General features: G+C 51.6%; 1 protein-coding gene across 1 annotated transcript in view; it reads left to right on the top strand.

The window, feature by feature from the left end:
• LOC103800172 (immunoglobulin-like and fibronectin type III domain-containing protein 1) overlaps positions 1-20,895 on the top strand; it is a gene marked incomplete at both ends in the record, with an annotated part of 32,352 nt that extends 11,457 nt beyond the window's left edge. The window contains 12 exons of the mRNA XM_009072539.1: positions 556-828; positions 6,725-6,849; positions 7,690-7,831; positions 9,295-9,591; positions 10,149-10,445; positions 11,376-11,549; positions 13,105-13,233; positions 13,673-13,975; positions 15,146-15,234; positions 16,836-17,031; positions 18,857-19,156; positions 20,569-20,895. Of these exons, the coding sequence (XP_009070787.1) occupies positions 556-828; positions 6,725-6,849; positions 7,690-7,831; positions 9,295-9,591; positions 10,149-10,445; positions 11,376-11,549; positions 13,105-13,233; positions 13,673-13,975; positions 15,146-15,234; positions 16,836-17,031; positions 18,857-19,156; positions 20,569-20,895 (2,652 nt within the window). The remainder of the gene's footprint in view (positions 1-555; positions 829-6,724; positions 6,850-7,689; positions 7,832-9,294; positions 9,592-10,148; positions 10,446-11,375; positions 11,550-13,104; positions 13,234-13,672; positions 13,976-15,145; positions 15,235-16,835; positions 17,032-18,856; positions 19,157-20,568) is intronic.
• Positions 20,896-23,491: the final 2,596 nt, after the last annotated feature.

The raw sequence follows: 23,491 nt of genomic DNA, 5'->3' as shown, positions 1-23,491 counted from the left end.
CCCAGAACCACCTCCTGGTTTTCCATTGTCTCATTAACCCAATGCTCAGAGCCATCCCAACTTTCTGTTCCTTCTCCCTTCAGCTGCAGCAGGTTTTTGCTGGAGGACAGAACCTACCCATTGCAGGGATGAGGTTGGGACTAGATGATCTGTAAGGTCCATTCCAACCCCTAAAATTCCATGACATTCTATGAAACTGTTCCTTCTCCCCTCAGCTGCAACAAGTTTTTCTTAGAGGACAGAACCAGCTATTGCCTGTCCCTAGCCTTGCCTTGCCCAAAAATCTCCTTTTCTGCTTTTCCATCCAGCAGAACAGAGCCCCAGAACCACCTCCTGGTTTTCCATTGTCTCATTAACCCAATGCTCAGAGCCATCACAACTTTCTGTTCCTTCTCCTCTCAGCTGCAGCAGGTTTTTTCTGGAGGACAGAACCTGCCCATGGCAGGGGGGAGGTTGGGACTAGATGATCTGTAAGGTCCATTCCAACCCCTAAAATTCCATGTCATTCTATGAAACTCTCTGTTGCCTGTGCCTATCTTTGCTTTTCCCTTGCAGCCATCCCAGCACGGTTTGCCAAGCCGCTCGGGGACGTGCGCTGTGCCGAGGACGGAGACGCCGTGTTCAAGTGTGTCCTGCGCACGCCCTGCCACGAGGCCGTGTGGCTGCACAAGGCCCACCCTCTGGTGAGGGGTGACAAGCACCAGATCTCTGTCTCACCTGATGGGCTGACCCACAAGCTGACAGTCAAGAACGTGGTGCCCTCAGACAGTGGCATGTACACTCTGGACGCGGGACACGGCTCGTCCAGCGCGTGGCTTGTGGTGGAGTGTGAGTGGCAGAGTGGTGTTCCCTGGTGTGGCTTGAGGTGTGTTAACACATGGATGTTCCTCTCACTGCCTGATTGCTCAGTGAGATGGTTCTCAGCTGAAAAACGAATTGCTGAGCCTCTAGTTCCTAAGTTTTGGCTGAGAGAGCTAGGGGTGTCCAGCCTGGAAAAAAGAAGCTCCAGGGAGAACTTAGAGCCCCTCCCAGTGCCTAAAGGGGCTCCAAGAGAGCTGCAGAGGGACTTGGGACAAGGGATGGAGGGACAGGACACAGGGAATGGCTTCCCACTGCCAGAGGGCAGGGACAGATGGGATATTGGGAGGAATTCCTCCCTGTGAGGGTGGTGAGACACTGGCACAGGTTATCCAGAGCAGCTGTGTCTGCTCCATCCCTGGGAGTGTTCCAGGCCAGGTTGGACAGGGCTTGGAGCAACTTGCCCTGGTGGGAGGTTTCCCTGCCCAGGGCAGGAAGTTGGGACTGGATGATCCCTAAGCTCCATTCTGACCCCTTAACACACTGATACTGTGACAGAAGGAGCTCAGAGGAAGATGAGAGCACTCAGTGCAATCACATTATCAGTTAGCTGCCTTATACTTTTTTGCTTCCGAAAGGTAGATATTTTAGTCCCTTTGACTGTGGGTCCCTTTGGGATCCTGCAGCACCTAAAGGTCTCTCTCAGAAAGGCTTTTTTGATGACCTTTCCAAATCAGTGCAGGTTTGTGAAACAAAGGAACTATCCAAGGATTCCATTGAGCTGTGGATGCTCTGGTAAATGAGATCCAGCCTGGAAATCAAAGCAATCAGTGACCTGCCCTCACACAAGCCTCAGTCTGGGGTTGATACCAAGCTGTTCTCAGATCTGAGTCTTTAGCCCTCAGCTTGGCCATCCCTGGAAGGGCTGCATGGCACCTGTGCTAACTCCCTCTGTAGCAGTGAGATCCTAGTCCAAGGGTGGGAACTGATGGCTCCTCTGTGCATGGAACACTCTGCAACTCCTCCAGGGCTGGAGGGAGAAGGCAAAAGGGACTAATGAGTCCCAGATACAACCTAAGCCCCCCTAAATCCCACCTGGCATGCTGGAAGTTTGCTTTTCTGCTGGTCTTGGTTGGTTTGTTTGCTATTCCAAGCATGTTTCCACTACAAATAACTGTCTGTTTGAACTGAAATGAATTGTCTGTAGCTAACTTTGAAGTGTCTGAATGTGACACTGAAAAAAAAAATCAGTATTTGAGCTAAATTTAAGCTTATTTAAATGTATTGTGTCAGTGTCCTAAAATGAAATGATAACCAGTGCTAACACATGGTTGTTGATGCAGTTCATGACCTATTGATTGTCTGTTTTTTCCCCTCTCTTTTCCTGTAAATGATATCTGCTCCAACCAAACATTCCAACTTCCATACAGATGCCAAAGGCAAGAGGAGACAGGAAGAAGAAGATGAAAGAGAGAAGTCTGAGTGGCTGAAAGAAACATTGGCTGACAGCGAAAAGGCTAAGAAACTGCGCCGAGAACATGGTGGTGATGAAGATCATCTCATGGACACTGGTGTAGAAACAACTGGCTGGCAGAGAAAGGGGCAAGGCAGGGGGCAAGGCAGGGGGCAAGGCAGTGGGCAAGGCCATTCCATGGATACTGATGATGGAAGCTATGGATTTTTGGGAAAGGAAGGGCTACGCAAAACCCACCTGAATGGAGGGATGGGCTCTGGGTCTGGGCAGTTTTCTGGAGCAGATCTAGGTGGAGACTCAATGGCAAATGATGGTAGTGTCTTTGGAGGCAAAAGTGGGTTAAGATCTTCCCAAGGCAACGACTCTATGACAGGCAGGGCAGGGCCTGGTGATGGAGTGGGAGGAGCAGGTGAATGGAATTCTGTGGATGGCAGAGGGGAAGGTGTGCTGGGTGATGTTGGCATGAGCAGGGATGATGGAGCAGGTATGGGCTCTCAGCATGACAAGGCTGGGAGTTTAGGTGATACCAGTTCCAGAGGTGGCTTTGGGGGTGTTGGGAGGGTAGGTGCCACTGATGGAAGTTCTGTGCTAGATGGACTCGATCCTGATTCAACCAGAGTGGGAGATGGTATGGGGGATGTGTTCAGTAGGACTGGTCCAGGGACTGGAGCTTGGAGGAATGCTGCAGGGACTGAGATGGCAGGAGGAATGATGTCCTCCCTTGGCAAGGATGGTCACCCAACTGTGGGTGAGCTGAACGGAGCAAGTATAAACAGAGAGGGACAGGCAGGGCCACTCTATGGCAAGGATGGTCTGGCACCTCCTGCCAGTGGCCAGTTAGGTCAGGCAGGAGGGTCAGGCTCACTGTATGGCCCAGGAGGCCTTCCAGGTGGAGGTGGGGCTGTACCTGGGGCAGGTGGCAGTTTCACAGGAGGAATGGAGGCGTTGTATGGTCCAGATGGTCGGCCAGTTGGAGCAGGTGCTGGTGGTGTAGCTGGTGCAGGGGGATTTGGGTCTCCCTATGGAAAGGATGGTGTGCCAGTTGGAGCAGGTGTTGGTGGGGCTGGTGCAGGGGGATTTGGGTCCCTGTATGGAAAGGATGGTCTTCCAGTTGGAGCAGGTGTGGGTGGAGCTGGTATAGCTGGTCCAGGAGGAGTTGGGTCTCCCTATGGAAAGGATGGGCTCCCAGCTGGAGGTGGGGCTGGGGCTGGTGGTGCTGGTGCAGGTGCAGGAGGAGTTGGTCCTTTCTATGGAAAGGATGGTCCTCCAGTTGGAGCAGGTGTAGGTGGTGCTGGTGCAGGGGCAGTTGGATCTCCCTGTGGAAAGGATGGGCTCCCAGCTGGGGCTGGTACTGGTGGTGCTGGTGTAGCTGGTGCAGGGGGAGCTGGGTCTCCCTATGGAAAGGATGGGCTCCCAGCTGGGGCTGGTACTGGTGGTGCTGGTGTAGCTGGTGCAGGGGGAGCTGGGTCTCCCTATGGAAAGGATGGGCTCCCAGCTGGGGCTGGTACTGGTGGTGCTGGTGTAGCTGGTGCAGGGGGAGCTGGGTCTCCCTATGGAAAGGATGGGCTCCCAGCTGGGGCTGGTACTGGTGGTGCTGGTGTAGCTGGTGCAGGGGGAGCTGGGTCTCCCTATGGAAAGGATGGGCTCCCAGCTGGGGCTGGTACTGGTGGTGCTGGTGTAGCTGGTGCAGGGGGAGCTGGGTCTCCCTATGGAAAGGATGGGCTCCCAGCTGGGGCTGGTACTGGTGGTGCTGGTGTAGCTGGTGCAGGGGGAGCTGGGTCTCCCTATGGAAAGGATGGGCTCCCAGCTGGGGCTGGTACTGGTGGTGCTGGTGTAGCTGGTGCAGGGGGAGCTGGGTCTCCCTATGGAAAGGATGGGCTCCCAGCTGGGGCTGGTACTGGTGGTGCTGGTGTAGCTGGTGCAGGGGGAGCTGGGTCTCCCTATGGAAAGGATGGGCTCCCAGCTGGGACTGGGTTTGCTGGTGCTGGTGGTGTTGGTGTAGCTGATGCAGGAGGACTTGGGTATCCATGTGGAAAGAATGGGCTCCCTGCTGGACCAGGCATTGGTGGAGCTGCAGGTGGTGGTTTTGGAGGTGTTCGGTCTCTGAATGGAATGGATAGTTTCCCAGCTGGAGCAGGTGGTGCTGGTGCAGGAGGAGTTGGGTCTCCATATGGAAAGGATGGACTCCCAACTGGAGCTGGGGTTGGGGCTGGTGGAGCTGGTGCAGGGGGAGTTGGATCTCTGTATGGAAAGGATGGTGTGCCAGTTGGAGCAGGTGTGGGTGGGGCTGGTGTAGCTGGTCCAGGGGGAGCTGGGTCTCCATATGGAAAGGATGGGCTCCCAGCTGGAGCTGGAGCTGGGGCTGGTGTAGCTGGTGCAGGAGGAATTGGGTCTGCCTATGGAAAGGATGGTCTTCCAGCTGGAGCTGGGGCTGGTGGTGCTGGTGTAGCTGGTGCAGGGGGAGCTGGGTCTCCCTATGGAAAGGATGGACTCCCAGTTGGAACAAGTGCTGGTGGGGCTGGTGCAGGGGGAGTTGGGTCTCCCTATGGAAAGGATGGACTCCCAGCTGGAGTGGGTGGAGCTGGTGCAGGGGGTGTTGGTGCTCCCTATGGAAAGGATGTGGGTGTAGCTGGTGCAGGGGGTGTTGGTGCTCCCTATGGAAAGGATGGTCTTCCAGTTGGAGCAGGTGTGGATGGTGCTGGTGGTGTTGGTTCTCCCTATGGAAGGGATGGTCTCCAAGCTGGAGCAGGTGCTGGTGGTGCTGGTGCAGGAGGAATTGGGTCTGCTTATGGAAAGGATGGTCTCCAGGCTGGGGCTGGGGCTGGGGCTGGTGGTGCTGGTGTAGCTGGTGCAGGGGGAGTTGGGTCTCCCTATGGAAAGGATGGACTCCCAGCTGGAGCAAGTGTTGGTGGTGCTGGTGCAGGGGGTGTTGGTTCTCCCTATGGAAAGGATGGGCTCCCAGCTGGAGCAAGTTCTGGCTCTCCCTATGGAAAGGATGGGCTCCCAGCTGGAGCAGGTGCTGGTTCTCCCTATGGAAAGGATGGGCTCCCAGCTGGAGCAGGTGCTGGTTCTCCCTATGGAAAGGATGGGCTCCCAGCTGGAGCAGGTGCTGGTTCTCCCTATGGAAAGGATGGGCTCCCAGCTGGGGCTGTGGCAGGAGCTGCTCACTCTCCTTTCGGAGGGGAGGGAGCTTTGGGATCTCCCCATGGCAGAGTTCTGGGACATGCAGGTGGAGCAGGAGGAGAAGGTTTCTCCCTGGAAGGTGGTGGCTCTGCAGTGTGGGGTGCTGGGACTGCCCATGGCAAGGACAGTGGGGCAGCTGGAGCCAGGGCTGGAGCAGGAGGTGTTGGAAGGTTGGGAGGGGATGAGAGAGGCTTGGTCCATGGTAGAGAAGGTGTGGGAGGTGCTGGTGGACCAGGTGGTGAATATGGGTTGGATTCCCATTCTGGCAAATCTTTGGGAGGTGACACTGGAAAGGGCACAGCCAGTGATGCCAGAGGGGCAGGGAACAAAGGTGCAGCTGATGACAGAGGGTCCCTGTCAGGCCAAGGAGATGCCAGGGGGGAGGGAAGAGGTTCAGGACACTTAGGCTCCCATTATGGCAAAACTTCTGCCTTTGGAGGGGCATGGAGTAAACCCCCTAACAGATCTGTGGATGGGAGTAGCCTAGGTGGCTTTGGGCCAGGTTCATGGAGTTCTGGGCAGGGATCAAGTCTTCTTAGTGGACTCCTTGCAATGAAAGAGAGGAACCAGGAACATGACTTTGATAGCAAAGCCAAGGGTTTCCTCAACAATTTGGAAAGTACTGGCCAAAGAAGACGCCTCTTCCTGGATGATCTCAAAGGTAAGTCATCACTGATGACTTCTGGTCTTTGCATTTTGATACTCACATTCCTGACCTTGGAGAGAAATGGAACTTTATGGTTTAGACAAATATAGCTCTATGTAGGGGTATACCAGGCAAGGCATTGCCAGAGGGAGAGGGAGAGGATTGTCCTGCTCTGCTCTGTGCTGGGGCAGCCTCACCTTGAGTGTTGTGTGCAGTTTGGGGCACCTGAATACAAAAAGGATCTAAAGCTACTAGAGAGTGTCCAAAGGAGGCAACAAAGATGGTGAAGGGCCTTGGGGAAAGCCACATGCGTGGCTGAGGGACTTGAGCTGTTCAGCTGGAAAAGAGGAGACTGAGAGGAGACCTCATGGCTGTATATAACTTCCTCATGGGAGGAAGTGGAGGGGCAGCTCTGAGCTCTGCTCTGGGACCAGTGACAGGACTTAAGGGAATGGTCTGAAGCTGTGCCAGGGGAGGTTAGGTCAGATATGTTCACAGCATAGATTGTTTAAAAAGCTCTTTTCTCCTCCTGTGCACATGCATTTTCCTCTGGGCATGTCTCTCTGTCTGTCAGCTGTCTCAGAGATAGCATCTGACCATCCTTTTCCCTTGTGAATGCTCAGCACCACGGTGTTACCTCAACAAGCAGCTGCTGAACGTCCGAGTGGTGAAGGGAGAACCAGCTGAGCTCTCCTGCACTGTCAGCAAAGATGATGTGACAGGAACCTGGTTTAAAGATGGATTAAAGGTGGGTGTCCCCTCTCTTCCTGTTCTCTTTGCTTAGTGATTCTCTGCTCTCTGGTTCTACTTCTTCAGTGTCATGTCAAGGTGTCCTTCACTCTGCCAGTCCTCTGCAGTCTGAGTGTGGCCCTGGGAGGGTTCATAGAACCACAGAATCCCAGACTGGTTTGGGCTGGAGGGACCTTAAAGCTTATCTCATCCCACCTCCTGCCATGGGCAGGGACACCTCCACCAGCCCAGGTTGCTCCAAGCCCTGTCTAACCTCACCTGGAACACTCCCAGGGATGGAGCAGGCACAGCTGCTCTGGGCCCTTCGGTCGCTCCCCTCGGGCGGTGGAAAGCCATTCCCTGTGTCCTCTCCCCCCATCCCTTGTCCCAAATACCTCTCAGCTCTCTTGGAGCCCCTTTAGGCACTGGAAGGGGCTCTGATGTCTCCCTGGAGCTTCTCTTCTCCAGGTGAACACTCCCAGCTCTCCCATGGCTCCAGGACTGAGGGGCTCCAGAATCCTGGAATGGTTTGAGATGGAAGGGACCTTCTAGTCTGCCGAGAGCCACCTCCTGCCATGGGCAGGGACAATTCCCACTAGCCCAGGTTGCTCCAAGCCCTGTCCAACCTGGCCTGGAACACTCCCAGGGATGAGGCATCTACAACCTCTCTGAGCAACAGACCACCAGATTATTATTGTACTTAGAGTACAATTATTGTATTATTGTGACACATGTGACATTCCTAAGTCTTTTCAGTTGCATTTCTGATTTATCTCTGTCAGGTTTCACTTTGGATTGCATTTTCCCCTGTTTTGTTTTGGGTTTTTTTAAGAATGGGTCTCTGTCCTTTCCCTTATAGCTGACAAGCATGGATGGAGTCATCTTTGAAAAGAATGGCCTAGTCCACAAACTCATTATTAATAGAGCAGAAGATATTCATGCTGGGAAATACAGGTTTGAAGGAGGAGATATAAAAACAGAAGCTGCAATTTTTGTTGAAGGTGAGTCTTTCAAACCACCAGTGCAGCATGGGAGCATCACTGGGCTTTAAATCATAGAAACATCAAGGCCGGAAGAGACCTCTAGAATCATCAAGCCAAAACATTAACCTGTCACTGTTGTAACCCCTAAACCCTAAATCATATCCTTCAGCATCAGGACCAGATACCTCTTAAACACCTCCAGGGATGGTGACTCTACCACTGCCCTGGGCAATATTCCAATGCCTATTCCAATGCCATTCCCTCTAGTCCTCTCCCTGCAGCCATGGCAGGAGAGACATCCCCCACCTCTCTCCAACCCTGTCAGGGAGTTGGAGAGAGCCATGAGGTCACCCCTGAGCCTCTTCTGAAGGCTGAACAAACCCAACTCCCTTAACCCTTCCTCAGGTGCTCTCCATTTTTGCTGCCCTCACTGCTCTTCTCTGTACTCTCTCCAGTGCCTCAATGTCCTTTTTTGCAGTGAGTGCCCAAACCTGACCCCAGCACTGAGCTGTGACCTCCCCAGTGCCCAGTCCAGAGGGATGAGCACTGCCCTAGTCCTGCTGCCACACTGTCCTTGCTCCAGGCCAAGATGCCCTTGGCCTCCTTGGCCACCTGGTCACACTGTTGGCTCACACTGAGCTGCTGCCACCAGCACTGCCAAGTCCCTTTGTGACCAACACCTCTCCAGCCTCTCCTCCCCCAGCCTGGAGCTCTGTGGGGGTTGTTGTGTCCCAAGGGCAGGACCAGCACTGAGCCTGATTGACCCTCCTGCAGTTGTCCTCAGCTCACAGATTACTCTGTCCAGGTCTCCCTGTAGAGCTTTCCTACCCTCAGGCAGATCCACACTCACACTCAGTTTGGTGTCTGTCATTTAGTGTGTTGCCTATGACAAATTTTCTCCAGTGAAAGGTCAGTGTGATACCATAGTTTCATAGTATGTTGAGGGGTTGGAATGAACCTTAGAGGTCATGCACCCCCAACCCCCTGCCCTGGGCAGGGACACCTCCCACCAGAGCAGGTTGCTCAAGGCTTTAGCCAACCTGACTGTGAACACTGCCAGGGTTGGGGCAGCCACAGCCTCCCTGGGCAACCTGTGCCAGTGTCTCACCACCCACACAGGAAAAACTTCTTCCTAATATCTAGTCTAACTTTCCCTCTTTCAGTTTCTCCCCATTCCTCCTTGTCCTGTCCCTGCAGTTCCTATCCAAGAGTCCCTCTGCAGCTTCCCTGGTGAGGCAGGAAGCAGCTCCTACCAGGTTGCTCTGAAGTCTCCACACAACCTTCTCTACCACAAACACTTTGTGACAATTAGCCTGTAGCAAAGTCCATGTTTGTGATGTACTGAACATGCAACTAAAGCTGCAGGTCCAAGTGTCATGAGCTTCTTAGCATCCCTGACAGTATCATGAGGGAAACTCTTCCCTCCAAGAGCTCACATTCTTGGAACTGCAGTTTTTAATGACCTTGTATCACCTGCTTAGATCCTCCACAGGTTGACAAAGTTCTCCTCAAGAACTTAAGCAGTGTCCCCACTGTGGCCAAGGCTGGGCAGGCAGTGAGGATCAAGATCCCCTTCGAGGGGAGGCTGCCTGTGAGGGCAGCGTGGCTGAAGGACAAGATGGAGTTGGCCGATGACACACGGATCCGTGTGGATAAAACAGACACCTACACCATGCTGTCCATCCCCAGCAGCGAGAGGAAGGACTGTGGGGAGTACAAAGTCAGGCTGAAGAATGACAGTGGAGTCCTGGAGATCAACTTAAAGCTTGTGGTGCTAGGTAAGAGCCCTGTGACATCCATCGTGGCTTGCAGTGTAAAGCTTGGGCAGCAAACCCATTGACACTGGTGATGATCCCATATGGAGCTCCTGGGCATTTCAAGAGAAACAACATTGTATTTTGCCACTAAATCAGGGTACAAGGGAAGACTGTGCCATGCTTCTTGCCTTTAGTACAAGGTGGTACCTATCTAGTGTGGTTTTGCACAGCCTCAGCAGCTGAGTCAAGTCTGTTGGGAGGCTGTGGGAGATGGGACTGTGCACAACAGGCAAGTCTAAAAGAGGTTATCAAGGCCAAATTCAGCCCTACCATAAATGCCTGTGCTCCTTTGGAAGACCAGAAATGGTGTTCTTCCTGTGCAAGCAGCTGATGAGAACAGTTAGTCCCCCAAGAGCAAGGGCCTGGCTCCCCCTTCCATCAGCAGTGCTCACTCTGCTGCTATGCCTGCATTCCATCAGGAACTGCCTCCCAGCTGGTGAGCAAGACAGTGTCTGCTCCAAACCAGGAGCACTTGTGGCTGTGGAGCCAACTCCCCATCTCTCTGTCCATCTTTGCAGACAAGCCACAGCCACCAGCAGGGCCTATCAAAGTGGAAAGTTCTGCAAACAACATCACCATCCACTGGCAGCCCCCGAAGGATGATGGGGGCAAACCAGTGCAGAGGTACATTGTGGAGAGGCAGCAGGTGGGCAGGAACGACTGGGAGACTTTGGGAGAGACCCCCAGGAGCTGCACCACCTTCACTACCAACAAAGTGGAGGAAGACTCAAGCTACTACTTCAGGGTGAGAGCTGTGAGTGCTGAGGGAGCGAGTGATGCCCTGGAGTCAGGTGAAGTGAAGGCTCTTGGCAAAGGTAAGGAGAACTTTTCATCATTCATACTTCAGTTGGGGAAATCCATTCTCAAAGCTGCCATCAAACAAAACTCTCTGCATTTGGGATGTTGCCCCAGATCTAAACTTGACTCCTGGCTGTGGAGCCTTCACACAGCTCCCTGGGGGTTGCACAGCAGGAACAGCAGTTTAGTGTAGGTTCTGGTGATGCTGAGCTGGAGTTATGTGCTTGGCTCTGCTCCATGCTGAATTGGGAATCAAATTCCATAGGGGAAATGCAATATGCAGCAAGATCAAAGGAAATTTTTTTCAGGTGTAGCTACCATGGGAATGTGTGAGACCTTTTCTTACCTCCATAGGCACAGAAGTGTCTCTGTGTGCAGCTTTTTTCAGCATGACCATTCCATCCCCTGATTTACAAACAGTCTTTGTCCTTCAGTGAGTTTAAATCCTGGAGCAGTTTTGTCATGAGCAATAATGCAGTACTGGAGAGACACCAATGCTCTTGTTCAGTTCTAATTTTCTTCTTTCTCCACTCTCCTTCCCATGCTGATGTATGTTGAACTCCTTAGCAGAGGGTTAAGAAAATCCTTTCTGTTAGCAGTTTCTGCCAGGAAAAGCAGGAATAACACTGACTGTTCCTGCCATGTCAGAATGGCACAATCCTCTTCTTAGGCTGATGGTGGAATTGGTGACAGCAGGTCATTTGTGAGGTCAAATCTCAGGAACAAGGTCCATGCTAGAAGGTGTTTATGTGTGATGTGAGGTCAAATCTCAGGAACAAGGTCGATGCTAGAAGATGTTTATGTGTGGAACAAGATCCACAGCTTCAGGGCTCAGTCAGGAGTTCAAAGCACATCCATAGGAACACCTTGGGGGAACTGAAAGAAAACACAGAACTATCTTCCAGTAAGACATAACTGCTAATGATGGAAGCCTGATCTCTTTCTAGCTTCTCCTGGAGCCCCAGATCCCCCTGAGATTGTCAGTGCCACCAAGGACAGCATCACAATCTCCTGGAAAGCTCCTGGTAAAACTGGCACCTCACAGATCGTGGGCTATGTTGTGCAGAAGCGCAAGAAGGGCACTGTGACGTGGCTGCCAGTCAGCAAGGTCCCTGTCAGAGGTGGGTGACCCACATCCTGTACACCCTGGCACCCTTGGAAAGCTCTAGGGGCTGGTTAGGATCTCACACCTTTTCACATCAGTGCTTTTCCTCTGCTCTGGTGGGAGGTGTCCCTGCCCAGGGCAGGGGGTTGGGACTAGATGGTCTCTAAGGTCCATTCCAGCCCCTTGACACACCATGACACTATCAGACCATGATGCTATGAATCCCTGAGCTGCTGCCTGGCCCCATCACAACCATCTCACCCTGTCTGAAGTTCTACCTTCTGTTTCTCTCAGCTCTAGTGTGTAGTTGTCTCACAACTACATTTTCCTCACAACTAAGGTTTCATGGCTCTGCCACAGCAAAGCTCTTGGGTTTGTACACAGCTGAGTGCCTGGGAGGAGGGTGATGGTATTGTCTAGGTTGGGTGCATGTGACTGGAGAAGAGCACAGAGCAGCTCACTGCTGCTTCCTGGGGTGTAGCTCCTCTATAGATCCACTGATGTCTTCAGAGCCACTGCCCTTAGTCCTACAGACAGGACTTCATAATGCAAGGGATATAAAGAGACCCAAGTGATGTGTCTGAGCCCCAGAATGTCTTTAGACTCTAGCAGCATCATCCATCAGGTGCAAACTGGGACTAACCAGGTAGAGAGGGTTTAGGATTATCCCAAGAGGAAAGCAGGATGTATCCTTTGCCTGACTTAATAGCTCTCAGTAGCACCAGTGAGGTCACACCTCAAGTCCTGTGTCCAGTGTTGAGCCCCTCAGGACAAGAAGAACATTGAGCTGCTGGAGAGTGTCCAGAGAAGGGAATGGAGCTGGGGACGGGGCTGGAGCAGCAGGAGAAGGGTCTGGAGAACTCCTGAGGGAGCTGTGGGGGCTCAGCCTGGAGAAAAGGAGACTTGGGAAATCTTCTGCTCTCTCCAACCCCCTGACAGGAGGTGCAGCCAAGTAGGGATCAGGTTCTGCTCTCAGGAAACAACCGGACAAGAAGAAACAGCCTCAAGCTGTGCCAGGGGAGGTGCAGATTGGACATCAGGAGGAATTCCTTCATGGGAAGGGCTGTCAGGCATTGGAAGGGGCTGCCCAGGGAGATGATGGAGTCACCATCCCTGGAGGTGTTCAGGGAATGACTGGACATGGCACTCAGTGCTCTGGTTTGTTAGGTGAGATCTTGCATTTCCACCCTCTACAGAATCAGAGAATCAATTAGGTTGGAAAAGACCTCTGAGGTCTTTCAGGGATGACTGGAGGTGGCATTCAGTGCACTGCTCTAGTTGACAAGGTAGTGATGGGTCACAGATTGGACTCAATGATCTCAGAGGTCTTTTCCAACTAAACGACTCTGTGATTCTGTAATTCAAGTGCAGGTTGATTTGGAAGGAACACACTGAACACATCCCAGCAGCACACAATCCCTTGGATAGGGAGGGGTAGGGGAATCAGTGACAGCATTTATACAGAGCTCCTGAGAATCATTCAGTCCACAATTCCACCTGCAGTAACATTTGTTGTCTCACCTTTCCTGCTGGGGCACAGCTCACCTGAGCCAACGTGTTTCTTTCTGCAGAGAAGAAGCTGAAGGTGACCAGCCTCAAGCAGGGGCTGCAGTATGAATTCCGTGTGGCTGCTGTCAATGCCTCTGGCACAGGAGACCTCAGTGCCCCCTCTCAGCCTGTCTTTGCAAGGGACCCCATGAGTGAGTGCCCTGCCCTGCCCTTCTCTGGAGCTGAACCTAGCCTGGGGGTGTCAGTGATGATGTTCTGAAATGCTCTATAGAAGTATGTGAAGGCAAAGACCAAACAATCAGGGAATGTTTCATGGCTGAGAATCAGCTTGAGGAAGGGATGGAAGGTTTCCCTGGGGGATGTCCATGTCAAGACATGGCAAACTTCTGGTGTGGGATATGTGCAGTGTGGAGAAGTGCTCAGGATGGGCTGCAGACTATCAGGAGTGCTGTGGGATGCACTGCATGACTGGCAGGAGCAGGCACACGAATCCAGTTGGGACAAGGTGGGAGCAAGACAGCAGGGTGGGTGTCCAGTGCACTTCAAGCATGTTGAGGAATCTCAGGAAGTGACTAAAAAAGAGGGACAGAAATCCTAGCAGAACAGCTTAAATAAAATGTCTCTTTGCAGAATCTCCAGGTCAAGTGCAGGACCTCAAGGTGAGCAGCAGTGACAGCTCCTCTGTCACCTTGACATGGAACAGACCTGAAGCAAAGGATGGGAGTGATGTGAAAGGCTATGAGGTGGAGATGAGGCCTTCAAACAGCCTCAGCTGGACCAAATGCCTCACCCTTTCTGCAGAGACCACCACCTGCACAGTCAAGGGCCTCCAAGCCAAGGAGAAGTACCTCCTGCGTGTGAGGGCCCTCAATGACAGTGGCCCAGGAGAAGCCACAGAGCTCGAGGCCTGTGTCAAAGCTGCTGCCCCTGTGGGTGAGTCAGTGGGCTGAGTCCAGAGGGAATGGGGTCACTCCCAGGGAGCAGGAGCAGCAGGGCTGGAGGTCACTGGGATGAGCTTCTTTCAAGCCCCAGGTGAAGAGCAGGATGAGCACCACATTGCTCCTCTGCAGGGTGATGTTATCTGCTCACCTCCCCAGGACATTCTGAAGCTGTGACTGATATCAGCTGTGCCATGCACAGAGTTCAGCTCATGTTAGATGCTCATCATGGCAAAAGAACCCCCAAAACTCTTATTTTCTCCTTGGGCTTCCCTTTTGCCCCTGTGCAGAGCCACACCAGAGCCCCCAGACAGAGCCCACACACCCTTATCCCGCCCACAGGGGACAGAGTATTCACTCTATTTTCATCCAGTCCTGTGGAACTAAAATATTTCATTCTCTGAAATCACAAGTTTAGGTTAGTTTTGGGATACTTTATTTTCCTTCTTTGTTGTCTAGTTGGAAAGTTTTCACCAGTTTCACTTTTCCTTCTTTATTTAAAATCTGTAGGGTTTTTTCCTGTTGTTTGGGAATGTTGCAGAATTAAGAGGTTATAGAATAGAGACAGAGAATAGAATGGAAAGGAAAGGAATGGAATAGTAAGAGATATTACAGAACTGAGAGAACTGCAGGAGTAAGAGCTAATTCAGTGATGGATTCATCTCCTTAACTTGGGTCCTAAGTCAAAACATCTCCTTTTGGCTTGTGCCTGGAGACTCCTCTTATAATCAGTCAATCAATGGATAAACTAAGTCCATCTGGGAAGAATTTTTTCCATTTTAAACTGGAAACACTAAATCCAATTTATCTCTGTTGGATTTGGCATCTTTATAAAAATCCTAACTACCATGATATGTTGTACTGATGGAAAGAGAAAAGGAAAATATTGTCAATTGTGTGTGAAAGTGCCAATTTCTCCCTGACTGAGACAGCACATGAATACAGAGATTGCTGTGAATGTGTTTTTACAGCATTTCCCCTCGTTTAGTTCTAGTGGTAAAGAAAGAGCAGTGAAAAGGTGGAAAGGCTGGGCCTGGCTCAGGGAGGTTTGTTCCACAGCACCATGGGGAGCTCCTCACCCTCAGCTGTGGGAGAGGCACTGGGTGTCACACACCTGGGATTGCACTAACACAGAACTCCTTGGGGTAATCCCTGTCTTCTTTAGTTCCCCCCAGGTTGCTAATAGATGCCACGGTGAAAAGCCTCCTGGTTGTAAGAGCAGGAAATGCCATCAAGGTGAAAATTCCCTTTGAGGTAAGGACTGATTGTGTTTCTGTGAACTCCACACCTGGTTTCATGCTGGAAGTCAACAGCCACTGCTTTCACATCATGGAATTTCACTGGGCAGGTCCTTTCCCCAGAGCCTGTGCTCTGTGTCCTTCCTGTGTGAGGAGAACATGGGCAAGAATTCAACTGTCACTCTTGGCCTAAGTGTTTGATGAGATTATGGCCCCTCAGTGACCTCTGCAAACATGGCACAATGCTGTCCACCCAACCTTTTGTACTGTGAGGGTGGGGAGGCCACAGGTTGCGTTGCCCAGGGAGGTTGTGAATGCCTCAAGGAGGTTATGGTTGCCCCAAAGAAGCTGTGGATGCCCCAAGGAAGCTGTGGATGCACCATGGAGGCTGTGGATGCCCCAAGGAGGCTGTGGCTGCACCAACCCTGGGAATGTTCATTCCAGGTTGGATGAAACCTTGAGCAACCTGCTGTGGTGGGAGGTGTCCCTGCCCAGGGCAGGGGGTTGGCACTGGATGATCTCTAAGTCCATTCCAACCCCTTAACATACTGTGATGTTTATCAATATTATCACCTGGTACTGCTCTGTCAGACTTAACAATCAGTTATTTCCCACTGACTCCTTCAGAAGGCCTTGGGGTAGCATTTCTAGCAACACCTTCTTGACAGTGTCTCACTTAGCATCAGGCTTTGAGCTCTATGACTTGAGAAACAGGCAGGCACTGACAGAATTTCCATGTGCTTTGGCAGAAGCTTGGAACAGCACAGGATTTTCTTCATGGAAAGGGCTGTCAGGCATTGGAATGTGCTGCCCAGGGAGGTGGTGGAGTCACCACCCCTGGAGGTGTTCAAGAAACAACTGGATGTGGCACTCAGTGCTCTGGTCTATTTGACAAGGTGGTGATGGGTCACAGGTTGGACTTGATGTTCTTGGAGGTCTTTTCCATCCTAAAAGATTCTATTATTCTGTAAAGTCTGGGACATCAAGAGGAGGTTGATGAAGGTGAAGTGTGTGAATTAGCTGGTCTTTCTCCTAATCTCTTGGACCTTACAGACCAAAGATGGTACAAGGGAAATAAAGACATTGAGGATGTTTATTCTATCCAAACCCAAGAGATCTTTATTTAAAAGGAGAAAATATGAACTCCTGATGTCATCTGTGCTTGGTCTGGCACAGCTTGGTTGGCATAGTACTGAGCACCTTAGAGAAACACAGAATCAATTAGGGTGGAAAAGACCTCTGAGATCATCGAGTCCAACCTATGACCTAACATCACCTGTCAACTAGACCAGGGCACTAAGTACCATGTCCAGTCCATCCTTAAACACCTCCAGGGATGGTGACTCCACCACCTTCCTGGGCAGCACATTCCAGGCTCTAATCACCCTTTCACCCTTTCCTGCAGTAACATCCTTAAAAGATACTGAGAAAGGAAACAGTTACAAAGTCCCTTCAGAGCAGACCAGAGCTCTTAGACCCATCTTGGATCCATAGTTCCAACTCTCCCTTTACTGTGATCTGTAGGTGCACTTTTGGGCTGAGATAATGAAGCTAAAGAGGTAAAGACACAATCTGGAGGTGAAACAAGTGTGTTGTGACTCCTGTTGTTCTTTACAGGGATCTCCAGACCCAGTGGTGACCTGGTTGAAGGATGGGCTCCCTCTTCCCAGCCAGGCTGCCATAAGCACAGAGGATGGAACCATCCAACTGCTGATTGGGGCAGCTGAGTTCTCCCACAGCGGCACCTACACCGTGGAGCTCCAGAACGGCCTGGGGAAGAGAGAAACCTTCAGCTTCCAGGTTCAAATCACAGGTGAGTCTCTGTACACACACAGCAGTAACCTCCAGGACCAATCCAGGCTGGGGGTGAAGGGACTGAGCAGACCTGAAGGGAAGGACGTGGGGTGTTGGTGGATGAGATGTTCAATACACCTCAACCATGTGTGGTGGCAGCAGGGGAGGGAGGGATTCTGCCCCTCTGCCCTGCTCAGGTGAGACCTCACCTGCAGAGCTGCCTCCAGCTCTGAGGACCCCAGCATAGGAAGGATGTAGAGATGCTGGAGCAACTCCAGAGGAGGCCATGGAGATGCTCCAAGGGCTGGAGCTCCTCTGCCATTGAGACAGGCTGGGGGGGCTGGGGGTGTCCAGCCTGGAAAAAACAAGCTCCTCATCGACAGTGGGATTGAACATGCCCCCAGCAAGCTTGTGGATGACACCAAGCTGAGCTGTGCAGTTGGTTCTAGAAGGAACCTTGACAGGCCTAAGGAATGGGTCCACCTGAACCTCATGAAGGTCAACAAGCCCAAGAGCAAGGTCCCACACCTGTTTTGGGACAACCCCCAATACAGAGGGCGAAAGATTAAGAGCAGCCCTGCAGAAAAGGACATGGGGATATGGGCAGATGGCAAATTGGACATGAGTCAGGTAGGTGCACTTGCAGAAAGCCATGTTGTAGCCTGGGCTGGCTGCATAAAAAGAAGTATGTACGGCCAGAAGGTCAAGAGGTGATTCTTCCCCTCTACCCCACCCCACCTCCCCACCTGGAGTTCAGTGCCCAGCTCTGGGTGCCCAGTACATGACAGGCATGGACCTGTTCCAGCAGATCCAGAGGAGGCCATGGAAATGATGAGGGCTGGAACACCTCTCCTGTGAAGAAAGGCTGAAACAGTTGCCGTGGTTTAGCCTGGAGAAGAGAAGGCTCTGTGGAGACCTTATTGTGGCCTTTCAATATATACAGGGGGATCATAAGGCCTGACAAAGACTTTTTACCAGCACCTGCAGTGACAGGAGATGGAGCAACAGTTTTAACTGAAGGAGGGTATGTTTAGACTGGATATCAGGGAAAAATTCCTCCCTGTGAGGGTAATGAGACACTGGCACAGGTTGCCCAGAGCAGCTGTGGCTGCTCCATCCCTGGGAGTGTTCCAGGCCAGGTCGGACAGGGCTTGGAGCAACCTGTGCTGGTGGAAGGTGTCCCTACCTATGGCAGGGGCTGGGACTGGATGAGCTTTAAGGTCCTTCCAACCCAAACCAGTCTGGGATTCTGTGATTCTATATATAGGGAGCAGAGACCTGGAAGCAGCAGGGAAGCCCAGGAAAACCAGCAGCAATGCAGATGTGCTGCAGCAGCAGCTCAGTTCATAGCACCTGCCTTTGTGTGACTGGAGAAGGAATCCAATTTTGTCCCTTCTAATGACCAGGATGTTTACTATGTCCCTTTAGATGTTCCATCTAATGCCTCATTAGGTGTCCCTTCTAATGACCAGGATAGAATAGACTCAAAGTTTCATAGTGTCGTAGTGTGTTAAGGGGTTGGAATGGACCTTAAAGATCATCCAGTGCCAACCCCCTGCCCTGGGCAGGGACACCTCCCACCAGAGCAGGTTGCTCAAGGCTTTAGCCAACCTGGAATGAAACACTGCCAGGGTTGGGGCATCCACAGCCTCCCTGGGCAACCTGTGCCAGTGTCTCACCACCCTCACAGGGAAAACATCTTTTGAAGATCCAATCTCAATTTCCCCTTTCAATTTCTCCCCATTCCTCCTTGTCCTGTCCCTGCAGCTCCTAACAAAAAGGAGGTTCAGGATTATTTACTGTGTCCCTTTCCATCTGTGATGTTATTTGCCTTCCTCTGACAGACATCCCACAGTCTCCTGGAGCTATTCATTTGGAAGAGAATGTGCCAAACACTGTGACAGTGGCCTGGGAACCATCAGCATCCGAGAAGTGGGAGAAGAACCTCTACTACACTGTCCTGAAACGTGAATCCCAGAAGGGGATGTGGCGTGTGGTGGGTGACCTAATCTACAACAACAAGTTCACCTTCACCACCCTGATCCCAGGCAGGGACTACTACTTCAGGGTTATGGCCAAAAACAGCCTGGGAGCCAGTGATCCCTCCGAGACTGTGCAGCCCTGGAGGATTCGGAAGGCAAAGGGTAAAGCAGCTTTTACCACTATTTCTGTGTGTTTGTCTCTTTCCTTGCTTCTGACAGCCAACCCTGCAGTGGGTCTCTCCTCCTTGGGAAGATTTAGTTGCCCAGAATAAGAATGCATAGAGATACCCTGAGAGGTTCCAGTGTGGCAGGGATGGCTTGTCCCTTCTGCACGGGCATTGTGCAGGATCCACGAGCCTTCAGTCACAGCTGGTAGATCCTGCAGTTTGCCACAAAAGGAACTCCCAGCACAACCTGAGGCTTAGGTTTGGCTGAAACCAAAGTTTCTGAGCTCCAAGTTAAATTCTGGGTAATCTGGGAAGCAGCACAGGTTAAAGTTCAGAGGGGCACAGTATCCCTGGGAATTTGCAGTGCAGAATTCCAGACACTCTGCACAAACAAATGACTGAAACCAGTGTGTAACTCCCTGACTGAAACCAGTATGTCACCCCAAATGAATCCAGTGTGTGATCCCCTGACTGAAACCAGTGTGTGACCCCAACTGAAACCAGTGTGTGAACCCGACTGAATCCAGTGTGGGACCCTGACTGAATCCAGTGTGGGACCCTGACTGAAACCAGTGTGGGACCCTGACTGAATCCAGTGTGGGACCCTGACTGAAACCAGTGCTGGGCTGAAACCAGTGTGTGACCCTGACTGAAACCAGTGTGGGACCCCAACTGAAACCAGTGTGTAACCCCCTGACTGAAACCAGTGTGTAACCCCAAATGAATCCAGTGTGCAACCCTTGACTGAAACAAATGTGTGACCCTGACTGAAACCAGTCTGTACCTCCTGACTGAAACTGTGACCCCAACTGAAACCAGTGTGTGACCCCTGATTGAAACCAGTCTAGGACTGAAACCAGTGTGTAACCCAGACTGAATCCAGTGTGTGACTCTGTGCCCCTGACTGAAACCAGTGTGGGACCCCAACTGAAACCAGTGTGTAACCCCCTGACTGAAACCAGTGTGTAACCCCAAATGAATCCAGTGTGCAACCCTTGACTGAAACAAATGTGTGACCCTGACTGAAACCAGTCTGTACCTCCTGACTGAAACCAGTGTGTGACCCCAAATGAAACCAGTGTGTGACTCCTGATTGAAACCAGTGTGTGACCCTAACTCAATCCAGCCTGTAACCTTAACTGAAACCAGTCCTGGACTGAAACCAGTCTGTACCCCCTGTCTGAATCCAGCCCTGTACGTCTGACACCAACCCTGTACCCCCCAAGTTCACTGCTGTGAGAGTGTTTGAGTGTGTTTTTACGTTGCTGTTTATTTAAGGAGAGTCTGGATATGGCTCTCAGTGCCATGGTCTAGTTGTCATGGTGGTGTTAGGTCATAGGTTGGATTTGTGGATCTCAGAGCTCTTTTCCCACTTGATTGACTCTGTGACTGTGTGATTCTTTACAGCTGAATTTCAAGTCAAACCCCAGAAGTACAGAGGAGTTAACCAGAACCAGCACCCCAGATTCCTTGTCCCCCTGAAGCCTCACGTGGTGGTCTCAGGCAGTGAGTGCCACATGAGCTGTGCTGTTGGGGGTCACCCACCCCCTAAAGTCACCTGGTACAAGGACAACAGAGACCTCTCCAATGATCCTAACTACTTCTGCACAAACGACTTTGGGGTGTGCTCCCTGGTCATCCTGGGGGTCACAAAGCAGGATGTAGGGGAGTACATGGTAGAAGCCACCAATGAAGTGGGTCAGGCATTCAGCAAAGCCTTCCTTGCCATCAAAGGTGAGTCTGCACTGCTGCTTCCTCCCCTGGGTGGTGTCAAGATGTGTCATTGCTGCCAAGTGCCTTAAAGATAGTACCCAAGAGCAATCTCTGCAAGGCAGTGACACTTGGAGAGCTCTGTTGAACTTCTAACCATCCAACTAGTGGTCAAGTATGAAACACAACTAGAAACTGAAAGGCCGAAGTGAGGAAACCACTTGAATTCTACATGAGTCAAAAGTTTTGGGTGACCTTGAGCAAATCTCCTAGAAAGAACAATCCCATCTTCATTGGGTAAGATAATATCTGGGTTAGATTTGTCTCCAGTGCAGGAGCTGCAGGACAGAAGACCTGCCAGAGGTGAAGTAGTGAGGGCAAAGCTGCTGGTGATGGCCAAAGGCAATGAGAAGGGAGGAAAGAGAGGGATAAGGTCAGGGTCATTGGGATCCTGATGGGAATGAAGGACCAGTGGGATTGACTGAGGAGGGAGTCCTGGATATATTCTGAATCAGTACTGGTGATTGCACTCAGTGAAATATCCTTTACTTCGAGCCAAAGCTTTGCCTGTTAATGCAAAATACCTCAGGGGGATTATAGGAGTGGAGAAATGGGTCTAAACCTCTGTGAGCCTTGTGCAGACATTGGACTTTTTGGTTCTGGAACAGTTCAGCTCCTTCCAGGGAACCTTCCAGGCTGTTTATCATCTCCCTCATTGCAACACTGAGCTACTTTGTCTTTCTATCTCATTTTCAGACTCCACCCTGTAGCCTGACCCTGCTGAGAACATTGCTGCACTACCCTGTGAGTGAGAAGGTCCAGGCTGCTCCATGTGTTGACTTTCAGATGTGCTTTATGTGAGGAGACTATTTGGCAGATCCAGGAATTGCATTTTGAACATGATCCTACATTGTAGCCACAACCTGGAGGCGGAAAAAGCTTGAAGAGAATTGTTGTTTTGTGTAATGATCATGACTTTCCACAGCCCTTTAACACACAGATTAGAACTTCAGGAACACAGAGGAGAGGGAAAAATCATTGGCCAAAATGAAACTTTCCATGGAGAACACAGGAGAGACCATCCTGCCACACTACCCACTGCTCTCAGGCTGCACAGGGATATTTGGGCACCAGAGATGTCTGAACTTGGCCTTTTCCATATGGTTTCTTAGGCAAAAAATCACTTTGGATTCCATGTGACTCTCAGCAGGTTCTGCTAGAAGCAGCTCTGCATGTGTTCCACAACCAACAGCAGCTAAGTGTGTTATTTCCCTTAACCTTCAAGTTAAAAAAGAATATCCCCACGTCCATATCTAGGCAAGAGAGGAACTCCCAGCCCATGGCATGGGCAGTGCTGCTCACAGTGCAAACAGGGAATGAAAGCAGAGATGCATCCAGCTGTAGAGTGTGAGCAGAGCAATGCTGGGCTTAAACCCCTAGAGCAAGTGCTGTACAAAGGCTGTGTCAGCCCTAAACTCCTCCAGCAGTAACATGATCACACCATGGATCACAACAGCCTCATGGCAGAGCTGGAAGGGTTTTGCCTAGTGCAAGAAGGGGTTAGAAATCTTCCACGTGGGAGCAGAAATAACAGCAGAGACCTTCTGCCATGGCTCAGGGATTCCACCACTGAGAAAGCAAAACTGGTCTGGTGGCTGCAGGAAGGTGTTGTGGGCTGAGCACCACAGATGCTTTGATGATGGGAGTGAATAGGTCAAAGCCTCAGAGCTTCTGGATCCTCAGCCAAACACTCCCGTGGGGCTGCAATGTTCTCTTTGATCACATTTTGTACAGTGTTGTACAGATGTAGATTATGAAATTAAACCTAATTCAGCCAAATCTACCAGGAGTACATGTTTGTTTTGAAGCAGGAAGCCCAGTTGGTTCCTGAATGCCAATCCATGGCTGCTGCACTTGCACATCCAATGGCTACACCAGGTCACCTCTCACTGTGAGCTCTCTCCAGCATCTGTGTCCTCCTGTTGGGCCTTAGAGCTGGAGGCAGTGCTGCAGGTGAGGCCTCACCTCAGCAGGGCAGATTTGCTCCTTCATTGATCAGCACAAGGGCCAAACTTGCTGGAAGGAGCTGGACATTGGGGATTGGAGCCTGAGGGACCTTGGGAAGGATCTGGCACACCAGGAGCAGGAGGGTCTTGCAGGTCTTGCTGAGAGCTGCAGAGTTGTCCCTGTGCATAGATGTCAGCATCAATTCCAGTACATCTCTGTTGGGATCAGCTGGAGCATTGTACATTCCAGCCCCAGCTAGGAGCAGGGCTGGGCTGGAGCTTGGGCAGGGCTGCACAACCCAGAGCTTGACTGCTGGGGTCAGGAATTCCATGGGATACAACCCCTTCCCCAGGGACTGAATCCCTTCCCCATGGACACAGCCCCTTTCCTAGTGCCTTCCACAGGGACTGAACCCTTTCCCCATGGACACAGCCCGGTTCCCATGGACACAGCTCCTTCTCCATGGACACAGTGCCTTCCCCAGGGACTGAACCCCTTCCTCAGGGACACAACTCCTTCCCCAGGGACTGAACCCTTTCCATATGGATGTAGCTCCTTCCCCACAGACACAACTCCTTCCCCATGGACACAGCTCCTCCTCAGGGACTGAACC

Source organism: Acanthisitta chloris, unplaced genomic scaffold (assembly GCF_000695815.1).
Source record: "Acanthisitta chloris isolate BGI_N310 unplaced genomic scaffold, ASM69581v1 scaffold4354, whole genome shotgun sequence".
In the NCBI taxonomy this organism is placed as follows: domain Eukaryota; kingdom Metazoa; phylum Chordata; class Aves; order Passeriformes; family Acanthisittidae; genus Acanthisitta; species Acanthisitta chloris.
This window is presented reverse-complemented; position numbering and strand designations above follow the sequence as displayed.